Source organism: Coregonus lavaretus (genome assembly GCF_964263955.1).
Source record: "Coregonus lavaretus genome assembly, chromosome: 24".
NCBI lineage: Eukaryota > Metazoa > Chordata > Actinopteri > Salmoniformes > Salmonidae > Coregonus > Coregonus lavaretus.
Window position 1 is genome coordinate 14,619,438 of NC_140011.1, and position 17,211 is coordinate 14,636,648.

The following is a 17,211-nucleotide window of genomic DNA, read 5'->3' on the forward strand; positions in this document are numbered from 1 at the left end:
TTGTTATTCTGTCTCTCACTGTTCAAACAAACCTACCATTAAAAGTATAGACTGATCATGTCTTTGTCAGTGGGCAAACGTACAAAATCAGCAGGGGATCAAATACATTTTTCCCTCACTGTATATATATACAGTGGGGAAAAAAAGTATTTAGTCAGCCACCAATTGTGCAAGTTCTCCCACTTAAAAAGATGAGAGAGGCCTGTAATTTTCATCATAGGTACACGTCAACTATGACAGACAAAATGAGAAAAAATAATCCAGAAAATCACATTGTAGGATTTTTAATGAATTTATTTGCAAATTATGGTGGAAAATAAGTATTTGGTCAATAACAAAAGTTTCTCAATACTTTGTTATATACCCTTTGTTGGCAATGACACAGGTCAAACATTTTCTGTAAGTCTTCACAAGGTTTTCACACACTGTTGCTGGCCCAATTTTGGCCCATTCCTCCATGCAGATCTCCTCTAGAGCAGTGATGTTTTGGGGCTGTCGCTGGGCAACACGGACTTTCAACTCCCTCCAAAGATTTTCTATGGGGTTGAGATCTGGAGACTGGCTAGGCCACTCCAGGACCTTGAAATGCTTCTTACGAAGCCACTCCTTCGTTGCCCGGGCGGTGTGTTTGGGATCATTGTCATGCTGAAAGACCCAGCCACGTTTCATCTTCAATGCCCTTGCTGATGGAAGGAGGTTTTCACTTAAAAATTCACGATACATGGCCCCATTCATTCTTTCCTTTACACGGATCAGTCGTCCTGGTCCCTTTGCAGAAAAACAGCCCCAAAGCATGATGTTTCCACCCCCATGCTTCACAGTAGGTATGGTGTTCTTTGGATGCAACTCAGAATTCTTTGTCCTCCAAACACGACGAGTTGAGTTTTTACCAAAAAGTTCTATTTTGGTTTCATCTGACCATATGACATTCTCCCAATCCTCTTCTGGATCATCCAAATGCACTCTAGCACACTTCAGACGGGCCTGGACATGTACTGGCTAAAGCAGGGGGACACGTCTGGCGCAGCAGGATTTGAGTCCCTGGCGGCGTAGTGTGTTACTGATGGTAGGCTTTGTTACTTTGGTCCCAGCTCTCTGCAGGTCATTCACTAGGTCCCCCTGTGTGGTTCTGGGATTTTTGCTCACCGTTCTTGTGATCATTTTGACCCCACGGGGTGAGATCTTGCGTGGAGCCTCAGATCGAGGGAGATTATCAGTGGTCTTGTATGTCTTCCATTTCCTAATAATTGCTCCCACAGTTGATTTCTTCAAACCAAGCTGCTTACCTATTGCAGATTCAGTCTTCCCAGCCTGTTGCAGGTCTACAATTTTGTTTCTGGTGTCCTTTGACAGCTCTTTGGTCTTGGCCACAGTGGAGTTTGGAGTGTGACTGTTTGAGGTTGTGGACAGGTGTCTTTTATACTGATAACAAGTTCAAACAGGTGCCATTAATACAGGTAACGAGTGGAGGACAGAGGAGCCTCTTAAAGAAGAAGTTACAGGTCTGTGAGAGCCAGAAATCTTGCTTGTTTGTAGATGACCAAATACTTATTTTCCACCATAATTTGCAAATAAATTCATAAAAAATCCTACAATGTGATTTTCTGGATTTTGTTTTCTAAATGTGTCTGTCATAGTTGACGTGTACCTATGATGAAAATTACAGGCCTCTCTCATCTTTTTAAGTGGGAGAACTTGCACAATTGGTGGCTGACTAAATACTTTTTTCCCCACTGTATATATATATATATATATATATATATGTATTTTCTGTTCCCACAACTCAATGGGCAAATGTTAATGACTTTATTATGTAATAATAAACTGCACATGGACGCTAGCACACACACACACAAACAGACAAGGGGGGGTGTCTTACGTTTGAGCTGGACTCCTCGATGGCAGCCATTGGTTTGTTGATACTGTTGGCAAACTTGTTGACATGTTCAAAATGGCGGGTCATCTCTGTAGCCAGCACCATGTCTATGATGGCCTGCCTTAATGTCCGGAACTGAGTCCTAATATAAACACACACAGAGAGAGGGGGTTACAGGACCAGGATAATCAACTGTCCTCACTGTTTTCCAAGATGTTCTAGGTCCATAAAAATCTAGAATTGAATCACATCACATGATATGTTCCAGGGTAATAACCCAATATGCTCCATATCTGTCACCAGTGGTTACGTGATCCCTCTGATGGCTTAGAGCAGGGGTGTCAAACTCATTTTAGCTCAGGGGCCACATGGAGGAAAATCTATTCCCAAGTGGGCCGGACCGGAAAAATCATGGTATATATAACTTAAAAACAACAACTTCAGATTGTTTTCTTTGTTTTAATACGATCAAATACAACATAAAGCTGGAGCCTGAGGACAGTGTGTCCAAAATAGTACAAGCACAACATCACTATTAATCATAAAACACGTCAAGTTTATTTGAAAATTCTAAAGAAAAAGAACACACAAACACACAATGCCTCAGTGATTAACAGAACTGTTTCACAGATCACAGAACTATATCAGGGTGTCATTTCTCAGGCAGAAATGTAGATACAAATAATGAAATCCTGTTCCCCAAACAAGTGCAAGAACCACAGAGTCAAGAATAGGTTAAATATACAAATAAAATAAAATCAATTAAAAACAATAGCACATCAACATAAAAACATATAAACATAAAGCTGGAGCCTGAGGACAGTGTCCAAAAGCACAACATCACTATTAATCATAAAACACCTCAAGTTGTTTGAAAGTTCTGAGGACAAAGAACACACAAACACACAATGCCTCAGTGATTAACAGAACTGTTTCACAGATCACAGAACTATATCAGGGTGTCATTTCTCAGGCAGAAATGTAGATAAAAATAATGAAATCCTGTTCCCCAAACAAGTGCAAGAACCACAGAGTCAAGAATAGGTTAAATATACAAATAAAATAAAATCAATTAAAAACAATAGCACATCAACATAAAAACATATAAACATAAATCTGAAAGCGTTGCTCAAACTCCCGTAACAGTCCCGTTATTTTATCTTTGAACCGCTTCATGTCTGCCACATGTTGGGTCGCGCACACATTTTTCAGACAGGGGAAGTGAGCTGCATCACCACCGGCAAGTTGCGTCTCCCACAATGACAGCTTCAACTTGAAAGAACGTATGCTGTCATAATACTGCGTGACAACTTTGTTGCGCCCTTGCAGCTGTTTGTTCAAGTTATTCAGGTGCTCTGTAACATCCACCATAAATGCAAGGTCCTGCATCCATTCTGCGGAATGAAATTCTAACACTGGTTTGCCCTTTTCTTCCATGAACTGTTCAATTTCTTCTCGTAAATCAAAGAAACGCCTCAGCACAGCACCTCGGCTTAACCATCTTACCTCAGTGTGGTATGGCAGGCCATAGATGTGGTCTTTCTCTCTGAGAAGGCTGTCAAACTGACGGTGATTCAGGCTTCTGGATCGGATGAAATTAACAGTTTGGATGACCACCTTCATGACGTTATCCATCTTTAATGACTTGCAACACAAAGCCTCCTGGTGCAAAATACAGTGAAAAGTCAAAAAATCACGTCCTCCATTTGCAGATTGCACTTTCTCTCTGAACTTTGTCACAATGCCTGGTTTTTTTCCCGATCATTGAGGGCGCACCATCTGTAGCCAGGCTGACAGCGCGGGACCAGTCCACTCCGACCCTGTCCAGCGCGCCGACGAGTGCGGTAAAAATATCAGCTGCTGTCGTTGTATCTGTCATCGGCACCAACTCCACGAACTCCTCGGTGACGGTCAATGTGTCATCAACTCCGCGGATGAAAATGGCCAGTTGTGCAACATCTGTAATGTCTGTGCTTTCATCAATTGCAACCGAAAACGCAATAAATGACTTTACTTTTTGCTTCAACTGGCTGTCCAAATCCACTGAAAGATCGGAAATCCTGTCTGCAACTGTGTTTCTTGTCAGGCTGATATTTGCAAAAGCCTGCCGCTTTTCAGGGCACACAATCTCCGCTGCCTTCATCATGCATGTTTTTACAAATTCACCCTCACTAAATGGTTTTGAAGCCACTGCGATTTCATTAGCAATGAGGTAGCTAGCTTTCACTGCAGCGTCACTGATGTCTCGGCTGTGAGTAAACACAGACTGCTGTTTCTTCAGACCCGCCAACAGTTCATTCACCTTCTCTCATCTCCGCTGTCCTTGAAAGTTGTCATATTTGTCGGCATGAAGACTCACATAGTGGCGACGAAGGTTATATTCTTTCAGCACTGCAACATGCTCTGAACACACCAAACATACAGCTTTCCCATTCAATTCCGTGAATAAATAGGATGACCATTTTTCTTGGAACACTCTGCACTCTGCGTCCACTTTTCTCTTTTTTGACAGAGACATATTGGGGCAATGAGGGTGCCAAAGCACATAATGTTAAAAGTAGAAGCCGTAATAAATATCGCGGGCAAAACAAAGTAGCTCATTGGCTGCACGTGCTTGACCTACTTGCTCTGCCCCGGTATAAACAATTTGCTTGCTTAACACAATTGCTATTGCGCCATCCAGTGGACGCAATTGGAACAGCAGTTTATTTTATTGAAAAATTGCAGCGCATTTTTATACTTTACCCCAAAAAAAAATATTATAATTATTATTATTATTTTTCAAAATCATCTCGCGGGCCGGATTAAACCCGTTTGCGGGCCTGATCCGGCCCGCGGGCCGTACGTTTGACACCCCTGGCTTAGAGGAAGAGGCATGTCAATTCATTCTTCTGACAAGGACATGGCCTCTGGTTTGGAATTCTACTGTAGCAACACTAGAAGCTTCAGGTGGAAACCACCCTTTTCTTTCCTAAACTCTGTGCGACTCTAGCCTGGTCCCAGATCTGTTTGTGCTATCTTGCCAACTCTTATGGTCATTGTCATGCTGGTGACATTGACAACAGGAGTTGGCAAGACAGCACAAACAGATGGCAAGACAGCACAAACAGATATGGGACAAGGCTAGGCTATCTGGACCTGTCAATGTTCTTCAAGATGTTGCTCTAAGCTCTGTGTGACTGTACCTGTCGATGTTCTTGAAGATGTTGCTCTTGCTGTCCCTGACAGTGAGTTGGAATGCGAGGGCGGCGTGGTGACTCTCTAACACAGCCGTGTCATTGTACAGGATGGCCAGCTCACTTCCTGCGTTGCACAGGAAGCTGTTGGTCCTCCCCGGGTGGTCCACGTCATGGACTGTCGCCGCGATCAATGCAGCTACCTCGTCCAGTTGGTCTAGACTGCCCTGAGAACACGTTACAACCAGGAAGTAGTGTTAGTCAACTACTAGGAATAGGCATTTGACATTTCTTTACATAAAAAAAAAAAATGTTGACTGATGTTTTTTTGGAGTACTCGAGTACTTGGAAAAAAAGAAGCTATTTTTAGAACATAAGGCCTGCACTGGAAAAAAATGTGTGCACATTTATCTATATGCCAACAGTACACAACAATGCATAATTTATCATAACAAAATCCTAATTGCAAAATTTCCCCATATATATTCAGTCAATAAAAAAACAAGTGCCATTTAAGATTAATTTATTGAAACCGTAACATCAACTGGTTATATTATATCGTGGAACACAATCATCAAAAAGGCAGTAAACTCAGCAGTGGCGCTTGCTTGTAGAAGCCTATGGCTGTGCAATGGCATTGCCTTGTTTTGTTAATTTAGCAGACAAGACACTCCTATTTCCTGAGCCCTTATCACAGTTAAGACACACCTATTTTATAGTAAAACAAACATGATGTAATATAACAGAATAAAATATAACAGAATATTTTTCCAAATGAAAAAGGTTCCCAGTGCGAAGTGACACGCATCTCACGTCTGTAACAGTTATTCTCAGAGTGGTCATTTAAAACAGGGCTCAATTTGGAGAGTTGAAAGAAAACATTTTCAGGTTACAAACCAAAATGTCTTCTTTTCGATATACAGACGTTCAATTTAGTTTATTCAGCCCGTTCTTTGTAATTTTCCAAATGGATTAACAATTCCACATTGAACACTGCATGGGGATGATTTACGGCCATGACATCTGTTTGGTGAGTAGGCCTAGGCTTAATGATTCTGAGGAAAATACGCTCTTTGTCTTTATCAAACTAATGTTTTTGCATATTTTCACTGTCTATGTTTAGAGAGGGTTATAGCCAGGGATGGGCAAAAATTACAAAATACAATTACAAAACACAGACATAAAGATCAATGTATTTAATTAAAATACAGAACCGCAACAACATTCTCAGTAACGGTTACAAAAAGTGTTTTTCTCGCTATGACTGTGATATGTTGTTGTTTATCTACCTTAGTTGAGCAAGTCACTCTGGATAAGAAAATAGAAGTAATTAAAATTCGTATTTCAAATACAGAAATACTGCCATCTAGCAGTTCGCAAAGTAGCCTAAGCCGGAAAATAGACGGGACGCAATTATTCCAAAACTGCAGCGCTTGTTGTTAGAACACATATTTCCCTACTTCAGTCAACCAGTCCATTTTGAATTTGTGATAAAACTGTCATCATTTGGCAAGGAATGTAGCTTGTGAATTCCATCAGTTAGATATTCTTTTATAGGCATTTATTTCTGTAGGCCTAATGGGAGCTTGTGTGCTCACTCGGCATGCGTGTGTAGAGGCAGCGGTCGGAACGCAATTGAGTGAGTGAGCCACGGAGGGGAAAGGGAATTTAGGGAGAAGACCTGTGTGATGCTTGGCTTGGTTTCTTTTTTTGCTGTGCCCTACAAATGCACATGTACAAATAGAACACCAGAGTCAAAGCAAATGAACGTTGTCTTTAAGAAAACATTTCGATCTCTGGTTAAAGATCAAGTTTTGATGTCCGTTCGAGTACTCGATTACTCATGCCCAATTGTCTGAGATCATGCATAAGCTATAAATACTGCCTAAGTCTCTCTCAGCATAACCTCATACTCAACAAATGAATAATACCTAAAAATGCACGCTATGCAAGCACAACTAATAATAATAATCACTAGCAAATGTTCACTTTATGACAAGAAGAGGAGATATTTATTGGAGGGGATAAGCGGGGAGAAAATAAAAGGAATGTATTAGGATCTCAATGCCCTCAAGGCAAAACACGTATTGACTGAATCAAATATGAGAACAAGACCGAAGCTATAAAAACATCCCCACTCCAACTCTCACTGGTCACTGACATACATTAATCTCCTGCCAAGCAAAGCAAACTGATACTCTACACACTGTTGAAAACACATGGCAGTGAATTACATAGCTCAACTTACCAATCAACACACTGAGATTTCAGGCATGATAATGTTGTGATGTCAGTAGTCGTTTCACTTGTGAAAGTAGTGTAAGTGTGCACATCCAACCAATCTCCAGGTACAGTACACTATTGTATGCTTCCATAGCATATTACAGGTGTGACCGAAAGGTCTTCATCAGGCCTGTGAGGAGAGTGTGTATCTGTGTGCATGCTGGTGTGTGTGTTTGGCCTACCTTGACCTTCTCCTTGCGTAGGAAGTAGGCTGTAGCGTGGAGGACGTCAGCGGCATGGGTTGAGTTGTGGTAGGAGTTGGAGGCATGGTAATTAGCCTCTATGACCTGGAGCCAGCAGTGTAGCGTAGCTTCACTGCAGCTCAGGAACTCACACACCCCGAACCGAGCAAAGATCTTCAAGCCCAGGTAGGTCAGAGGTCTGTGGGGATGACAGAGAGAGGACAGGGGAGGTAGATGAGTGGTAGAGAGAGGGTGTTCGTTCAAGTCCCTTCTGTATTTGTGTATAATAACCTCTATCTTCACTTTTCCCTTAACCCTCTAATACCTTTTATCCTCTCTCTCTCTCTCTCTCTCTCTCTCTCTCTCTCTCTCTCTCTCTCTCTCTCTCTCTCTCTCTCTCTCTCTCTCTCTCTCTCTCTCTCTCTCTCTCTCTCTCTCTCTCTCTCTCTCTCTCTCTCTCTCTCGTCCCCCCTTCCTTTCTCTCTCTCCTCCCCCCTCACTCTGCCCTCCCTCTCTCTTCCATCTATTCCCTCTCCCTCCGTACCTCTTCCAGGTGGCAGCCTCCAGCTCTAGGATGTTAAACTCCCATTGGTCCTCGTCATCCAGCATGTCAGCGATGGCCGAAGGGATGTCATTCAACGTTACTGGGATGGCCAGCTGACTCTGGCTCATATCTGTAGACACACACGCGTGCACGCACGCAACCATGCATGCACACACACACAAACATTGATTTCTTGATTGATCAATTGATTGATTGCATTTGGGACACTTGAGAGCAATACGCAACAACAACGATTGCCAATGTAGTTCTAGCAACACTGCCTTATGGTAAAGGGTCAGATACAGGTCTACTAAGAAGTCTACTAAGAAGTGTACTAAGAAGTGCAGGGGGTAAAAAAGCACATGCTGCTTCCTAAAGATTAGCAGGAGAGGACTGCACTGAAGACAACATTTTCTGGACTTCTCAGCAGTGCCCTTCCATTTCTCAGAAAGAAGACGTACTTTATTATATATATATATATATATATATATATATATATATCTCTCTCTCATCATGACTTAAACAAATATAAGTGGATTACGCAATGACGGCCAGTGACTGCCGATGCACTAGACTCCAACTGATTAAATAAATTATCTGAGACATTTTCTATTTTCTATCACTCTGCAGACAGACAGAGGTCTATACACTAAGTCCCCCATCATGTGTAGTACTGAGAATTAGTCCATTAAGCTTCCAGTATAATTACATTTCATGAAATATAAAAAATACATTATGCTACACAAATATACCACTAAAACTTGCTAAAAGACCATTGAACACATCATTAAACTCAGTTTGTGTGATTAGAGTAAACTCGAGGGTCCTAGTTACATTTACATTTTTTAAAACATTTTAGTCATTTAGCAGACGCTCTTATCCAGAGTTGTAAGTAGTAGTAGCATTCTGGTAGGATAATGAATAAATATCATATTTATGTGATGTTTTATGATGAAACAGCCTGGTGCTTACTTGGAAAAGTACTTTTGGAGAAGACATACTCGTTCCCAGACAGTCTCCGTAAGCCGTCCTGCAGAAGGAAAAAGACGCCAAATCACTCTCTTAATCCAGGCTGTGAGAAAACATTTATCTCAAATCGGGCTAATTACAACATATTTCACATTATACAATGACTTCAGCATTATAATTCACCCAACGAGACATATCCCACATAACTCAGGAACTCTTGTGTTTGAGTATTGTATTTGTGAGAAGAGGAGAGGGGAGGGGAGGGGAGGGGAGGGGAGGGGAGTTGAGGAGAGGTGAGGTGAAGTGATCAGAGGTGAAGAGAGGCGAGGTGAAGAGAAGAGAGGTGAAGACAGGAGAGGTGAGGAGAAGAGAGGTGAATAGAGGAGAGGAGAGGTGAAGAGAGGTGAAGAGAAGTGAGGTGAAGAGAGGTGAGGAGAGGTGAAGAGAAATGAGGAGAGGTGAGGAGAGGGGGGAAAGGAGAGGTGAAGAGAGGAGAGGTGAAGAGAGGAGAGGTGAAGAGAGGTGAGGAGAGGGGGGAAAGGAGCGGTGAAGACAGGAGAGGTGAGGAGAGGTGAGGAGAGGTGAAGAGAGGTGAAGAGAGGAGAGATTGAGAGTAGAGGTGAGGAGAGTTACATTCCCTGTATGACAAACAGTCTATAACTCTCTGTTTCAGGACGTTGATCACTGCGACTGATCCCTTTAATGGATCTCAGTGTGTGTGTGTGTGTGTATGTGTGTGTGTGTGTCTCATCGTGGGTCTCTGTCTGTCTGCCCGTGTGAGACTGGACGAGTGGCTCCCAACCACTTCGGCTGTTGTGACCCACCTAAAATAATTTACATTTTCTTATAACCCTTTAAAATTATATTGAATTGTGTGAATCCAGTTGTAAATAAAGCTATGTTTGTAGCCATAGTCCAGTCTGAAGGCTTGACCCAAGAGGAATCACATTCCTAACCCCAATTTAACTTGAGCCCTATTCAATCAAAACCTGCAACCAGGAGTTTCTGGGACAAAACTCCCCCTCGACCCCCAAAAAATATTATTCTTGAGCAGCAAGGATGCATATTTTGATAATGTTTACAAAACAATGTTCACAAAATAAAACATGCTTTTACATGGTGTGGGAAAATTTTAATTTTGATGTATCCTAAAAACTGGTTCCAGACTTTGATTAAATTGGGCCTGTGTGTACGTGTGTGTGTGTGAGTATGTTTGTATGTGTTTGTGTGCATGTGTAGCCCCTAACTCACGCTCATGAGCCCGCCTACAAGGTCGTTGGTGTGTGGGTCGTCCTCCTTGGAGGCCAGCTGAGGAGAGTAGAGCTCTGTGGTCCTCAGGATCTCCAGGACCCGGTCCAGTGCCTCCGCTACGGACACCGGACTGGACTCCTGGGCCGCGTTGATGATGTTGATCACCTGGAGGAGGGAGGAGGAGGAGGGAGAGAGGGAGGGAGATGTAGCACACAGTTACATTTGATTTAACACACACACACACACACACCCAGCCCTAACGGAAACTTCACTCTTCAGACAGGAAGTGTCTTTCTTTGAGCCTGTGTCAGGGAGCTCTGCATGTGATGCCATAGAAATCATGTCTGGAGCCAAATAGACAAATAAAGCAGCTAGTCAGAGAAGAAAGGAACATCATAAAGCCTAGAGTTACACTAGACTCTGGTCTCTGGGGAGGCTTTCAGTCATAGCCTGATCCCAGATCTGTGCAATTAAATAAGGCCTTCACCTATTCCATCAAATCACCATCCATTCCTGTTGAACTCTCATCAGTGAATTAGATAGAAGACTCAGACTGGCACTAGAATAAGATTAGACTGATAGATCACGGCTGCCACTTTCAACTCTGTTGTCACAATCACTAGAATCATCAGGTCAAACTTGATGTTGTAATCAACGCTGTTGCTTGCCAATCAGGTTTATTGATCACTGTTCAGTCAGATTGACAGACTTAAGAGTTTCAATGGCCACAGAACTTTAAACAGCTTTACAAATTGCATAACATCCCAAGAATGTTTGCGAATGTTTAGAGAACACCATTTGGAGAATTCTCCATGGGATTCTCAGAGTGATATTCCGGAACATTCCTGTGACATTCGGGGAACCATAAATTGTCAGCTGGGTCGGCTAGAGGTTATGTCACAACAATATGGGAACTTCAAACCACGCTTGTTGTGTCCCAGATATTCGCCATGTGATGTGGTCTTTCTGTGGTTGAGAGGGCTTTGAGAAGATCTGTTGAGCTTTCTACTGCCTCTGTTAGTTCTTCATCCTCACGTTAGCTCCAGGGAGTGTCAGGTATAGTTCTAGGAACATCCTCCATTGGTTTGGAAGGAGCACAGAGTGGGAAAGGAGAGGGGAATGTGTGTGTGTGTGTGTGGGTTGGTTGGTTCTTCTATCCTTGTGGCGACCTAAAATCCCCCAAATTCCCCACAAGGATATTATAACAAGGAAAATGCTCTCTCGTGGGGACATTTCCCACGTCCCCATGAGGACAAAGGCTATTTTAAGCTTAGGGGTTAGGTTTAGGGTTAGAATTAGGGTTAGGGTAATGGTTTCGTGGTTAGGTTTAGAGTTAGAGTTAGGAGTTAAGGTTAGGGTTATGGTAAGGGTAAGTAAGGGTAAGGGTAAGGGTTAGGGGTTAGGGAAAATAGGATTTTGAATGGAAATTAATTTTAGGTCCCCACGAGGATAATGTGTGTGTGTGAGTGTGTGGTGTTTGTGTGTGTGTGTGTGCTGTACCTTGGTGATGGGGGCCTCAATGGTCATAGAGTGGATCCTGGCTACAGAGGAGTACCTCCGGTTCTGCAGACTCGGAGCTGGTGACAACAAGACATAAGTTATCAGGACCACAGTACTATAACATGATCTTCTTACAGTCAAACATGTCATTCTAGTTGATATTATACAAGCTCATGAACTGAATCATGTATGACGGATGTAGCACATCAGACCACTGGGCCTGTGGTGGCAGGCTGCTCTGTAAAATGTACAGTGGGGTCCAAAATTATTGGCACCCTTGATAAATCTGAGCAAAAGTATAAAATAAAGAATACAAATACTGAGCTATATTGTATGCTCAAAAAAATTGGAAATTATATTATTTTATACTAATACCATTGCTCAGAGAAACAGATTTTGTTTAACAAGTAATAAAAACAATTGAAAAAAGATACGTTCAAAATTATTGGCACTCCTGTTTTCAATACTCTTGCGAGGATAATGACACTGAGTATTTTTCTAAAATATTTTATGAGATTGGAGAACACGTTGGGAGGGATCTTCAACCCTTCCACCATACAGAATCTTTCCAGATCTTTGATATCCTTTGTTAGCTGTTATGGACTGCCCTCGTCAATTCGAACCACAGGTTTCCAATGAGGTTCATGTACGGAGACTGACATGGCCATTTATTTTTTTTATTTTTTGCCAATAATGATGGACCTGACTGTTTGTTCTTTATGAATGAAGAGGAGAACAGAGGAGGAGTAGAACAATTGAAAATGGGGAGGTTAATGAGAGAGAAGAGAGTAAAAATAACAGGAGAATGGAAAATATCAAGAAGAAGAATGAAAGAGAGAGAGAGAGAGAGAGAGAGAGAGAGGGTGGAGGACAGGAGAAGCACCACTTCAGCCCAGCTGATGAAAATAGAAGCAGCTGCGTCATAATGAGGGAGATGTCAGAGGCCAACAACTCAAGTGCCTTCCATAATGTACTGTAGTCTGACTCATATTATTCTCTGATCCTCCCTCTCTCCTCACCACCTTTCTCTTTACCTCCTTCCTCTCTCTATCTTCCCCACTCTCTATATCCTTCTCCTTAGGTCCTGTGTGGCTCAGTTGGTAGGCTCGATTCGCAGGGGGGACCAGTACGAAAATGCATGCACTCACTACTGTAAATCGCTCTGGATAAGAGCCTCTGCTAAATGACAAAAAATGTAAATTCTTGTCTCTATATTTGTCTTCTTCTATCTCCCTTGGGATCCCTCACTCAGTCTTCTCTTACCATTTTTCACAAACACATGCACGCAAGCACAGTACCCTGGTGTTAATACACACTCACCATCACCGCCATGCGAGCTGATTGACCTGGTATCAACTGAGTCTTTCCTCCTGTCTCTGTGACGCAGGGAATGGCTCTCTGGGAAAAGAAAAACCAGGATGCCGGACGATATGACCCAGATAGGACTGAGACAATTTCTTAAAGATAGACAACTACCTCACTTCCCTTCGCCTATGAGGGTTCAGTGTTCAACTTTCCAGTTTAAATAAATTGTTCAGGGATTTTGTCTCACGAAACAAGTCCCTGAAAGTTACATCAGTGGCCTTATGATGACTTAAAAGATTAAAGAGAGAGGGAGTATAGCTTACCTGACTGGGAATGTTCTCCATCTTTGTTGATCTTATGGACCTGAGAGAGACAAAGTTTGATATGGACCATATCAAACACACAGACAGAGAGCGAGGGAGAGATAGAGAGAGAAAGGGAGAGAGAGAGAAAGAGAGAGCGTGAGTATATTAGTAGATCTGGCTGGCGTTTTGTAAGAAAGAGTTCCTCCTGCAGTTTTATTGTGCAATCTTTCGACCCGACGGTCTGTCAGGCTTCTGTGAGTTTGCCTCTCCCGCAGTGACCGCATATTACACACTAATAAGACAGATCAACATGGACTCAACATTACCCAACTACTGCACCCATAGATCTACACACTACCGCACACAGGAGGGTCAATCCATAGGCCTGACACACAGGAGGGCCAATCCATAGGCCTGACACACAGGAGGGTCAATCCATAGGCCTGACACACAGGAGGGTCAATCCATAGGCCTGACACACAGGAGGGTCAATCCATAGGCCTGACACATGTAGGGTTCAGCTGGGTTCATGTGTGGGAAGATGTCAGTGAGTATAGGTTGTTACTGTTTCCACAGTCATTGATTTCTATTGGCTAGCTGGCACAGGATGAGAAGTGAGGTGAGGTGAAGACGGGTGGGGGAGCTGATGGGCTGTAAGGAGGGTGAGGGGAGATGAGGTGAGGAGGAGGAGGAATGGGTGAGTAGTGATTGTGTGTGTGTGTGGTGGTGGCGACTTTTGGGATGTGATACTGTGAGTCATCTTGGTTTACCTCTACTGCATCCCTTCAGAGAGAGAGAGAGAGAGATGAGAGAGAGAACGAGAGATGGAGAGAGAGTACAGTACAGAGAACGTGAGAAGGAGTGAGATGGAGGGAGTTAGGGAGAGAAATAAGAAAGACAAAGAGAGAGAGAGACTGAAAGAAAGATGGAGAGATGGAGAAAGAGAGAGATGGATATCATGTTTAATGTAGAGCTCTGCTACCCGACCCGAGCCCGACGGGCCCCGACATTATACATCGGGTTAGGGCCAGATTGAGCCTATTTTTTCATCAATAACTAGGGTACGGGTAGGGCTCGGGTATCACAAAATTGACCACTAACATTTTGAAGCTGAGCCATTTGCTCGTGCCCTGTTACACAGTACAGTCATATCTGACTAAGATCATAACATGGTGTCAGAAGTGCTTCAACCTTGTCAAATATAAAACAGGAGAGATTATGTCACAGGAAATAATAATGTTCCTTGAGTTTTGTCAGAGTTTAGAGTGACGAAAAGTAGCTAAGACTCACTGCTCTCTCATGTCTCGTCACTGAGCAGAGCAGCCCAAACGGAGCCATTGCTATGGATACTCGGACTCAGAGAGCCATGAGCAGGGTGCATGCAGAGCGAGCTGCCTGCGCGCAGGGAGCAAGAGACAGACAGAGAGGAGCAGCTAATGGATTTAATAACCAAGGAAGTTATTTCTGATTATGTGTTCCATGCAGGGCCGGGCTTTAAATTTGGCAGAAGCAATCGGGCCTGGTTAGGGCCTGAACGTCGCAGGCATGTGTAGGGCTCGGCGTAAAAATCATGCCTGTGCAGGGCTCCAGTGTTCTGTAAAGGGTTGCACACATCGCACCGAATGTGGATCTCCTGTTTGTCTACCGATCATTCAGCACACTGTTGATGTCTGACTGCAGACATTTTTCTAAATGTAAAATCAGTTTGCACTCAGTTCGCAAGTACACTCTTAGAAAAAAGGGTTCCAAAAGGGTTCTTTGGCTGTCCTCATATGAACCCTTTTTGGTTCCAGGTAGAACCCTCTGTGGAAAGGGTTCTACATCGAACCCAAAAGGGTTCTACCTGGAACCAAAAAGGGTTCTTCAAAGGTTTCTTCATGGGGACAGCCGAGGAACCCTTTAAGGTTCTAGATAGCACCTTTTTTTCTAAGAGTGTACTCTCGGCAGGCAAACATTATTGGTGTGTTCGAGTGTTTAGGATTGAGATGACCAGTGACCTCTAATTCATTTAGTGCATCCTCACACGGACTCAGGATTTCCTCTGACCATGACACACAACGTTATTCAGGACTCAAACGTGACCTGAAATAGGCAAAGTCTGCACTGCCACTGCCTATGTTACTCATCGGCTCTATAGTGGGCTAATGGCAGCAGGTAGCCAGCAAGGTTGGGGTTAATTCCACAAATTAAATTCTAATTAAATTCCCTCTCCCTGTAAATTCCATTTAATTCAATAAAAATTCCAGGTCAGTCTTTGAATACTAAATTCCTCCCATTTCCAATGTTTGGTCAATTCCAATAATTAAATTCCCAATTCAATATCATCCCCAGCAGTTCCACAAATTCCAATTAGAATTCAATTCAGTTCAGGCTTTCAGGTTGATCATGTAACTGTTCAGACAGCCTAGCTTTACTGGAAAAATACAAGTATACATTATTTAAGACTGCAGTCAATGTTTGATATTAAGTGCATTAATTCCATTAAATGGGAAATTTAGAAATATTAAACTCCAATAGAATTCCATGTTTTTACAATTTCAAATCAATTCCAATTCAAACAGTCCAAACAGTCTAATTCCAATTAAAATACAATTCTATAACTTGAAGATTGTTGAAATTCGAATTGAATTGAACGTACATTCTTTACTTCATGAGTTAATTCAAGAATTTAATTGGAATTTCAAATTAAATTAGAATTGACCTCAAACCTGGTAGCCTGCACTACTAACAGCAGCATGCAGACTGTCTGTTGAGTACAGTCGGTTCTGTTGGGCTGCTAGCGGCATTAGCTGTCAACACAGGTCTGATAGTTTGATATGAGCTTGTCTACAGTGGTGTGCTGGATCAGAGCCAGCAGTGGTCTGATAACTATTTGCCAGCTGGGCGGTGAGACACACTCTAATGTTCCTGCACTGGTCTTTAAAAGGACAGCAGCAGACAGATTTTTAGCTTGCTTTTTTAAACTTAGCTTGCTCTACATCTACTGCAATCTGCTCCTGTCATCAGGCACAACAGGATGTATCAGGACACAAGTCAACTGCTTTCAGTTCACTCAACAATCCATTTCTCTCTTCTCTCTCCCTCCTTCTCTATCTCTCTGTCTCTCGTTTTCTCCAGTGCGTCCCACATAGGGTAAATGGGATTAAACACTGCTGATGCCACAGGAGGTTGCCAGATTTAGCTGGCTTGCATCTTAATGGCCTCCTTGGGCTGGAATGTACAAACATATATGAACTAAAACACAACACATTACACTGGCTGGGGCTGCATGGGAAACATTCAGGAATATGGATGAAGATCGTGAGTGGAGAGAGAGGAAGAGGTGGGAGAGAGAAAGAGAGAGGGGAGAGAGAGAGAGAAATACATAGGGAAGAGAGACACACACAGAGAGAGAGAGAGAGAGAGAGAGAGAGTGACAGATGGGAGAGAGAGAGAAATACATAGGAAAGAGAGACAGAGAGAGAGAGAGAGAGAGAGAGAGAGAGAGAGCGAGAGAGAGAGAGAGATGGGAGAGAGAGAAATACAAAGAAAGAGAGACAGAGGGGAGAGAGAGAGAGAGAGAGAGAGAGAGAGAGGAGAGAGAGATAGAGAGAGAGAGAGAGAGAGAGAGAGAGAGAGAGAGAGAGAGAGAGAGAGAGAGAGAGAGAGAGAGAGAGAGAGAGAGAAGAGAGAGAGAGAGAGAGAGAGAGAGAGAGAGAAAGACAAAGAAAGAGAGAGAGTAAGAGGTGGGAGAGAGAGAGAAATACATAGGAAAGAGAGACAGAGAGAGAGAGAGAGAGAGAGAGAGAGAGAGAGAGGGAGAGAGAGAGAGAGAGATACA

The 17,211-nt window shown here is 42.9% G+C and overlaps 1 protein-coding gene across 1 annotated transcript in view; it reads right to left on the bottom strand.

Moving 5' to 3' along the window:
* Positions 1–17,211, bottom strand: part of LOC311099413 (high affinity cAMP-specific and IBMX-insensitive 3',5'-cyclic phosphodiesterase 8B-like) — a gene marked incomplete at its 5' end in the record, with an annotated part of 95,444 nt that overhangs the window by 14,093 nt on the left and 64,140 nt on the right. The window contains 9 exons of the mRNA XM_084140106.1: positions 1,880–2,018; positions 5,062–5,279; positions 7,518–7,716; positions 8,062–8,191; positions 9,034–9,091; positions 10,282–10,446; positions 11,782–11,858; positions 13,102–13,179; positions 13,410–13,449. Coding sequence (XP_083996232.1) covers positions 1,880–2,018; positions 5,062–5,279; positions 7,518–7,716; positions 8,062–8,191; positions 9,034–9,091; positions 10,282–10,446; positions 11,782–11,858; positions 13,102–13,179; positions 13,410–13,449 — 1,104 coding nt within the window. The remainder of the gene's footprint in view (positions 1–1,879; positions 2,019–5,061; positions 5,280–7,517; positions 7,717–8,061; positions 8,192–9,033; positions 9,092–10,281; positions 10,447–11,781; positions 11,859–13,101; positions 13,180–13,409; positions 13,450–17,211) is intronic.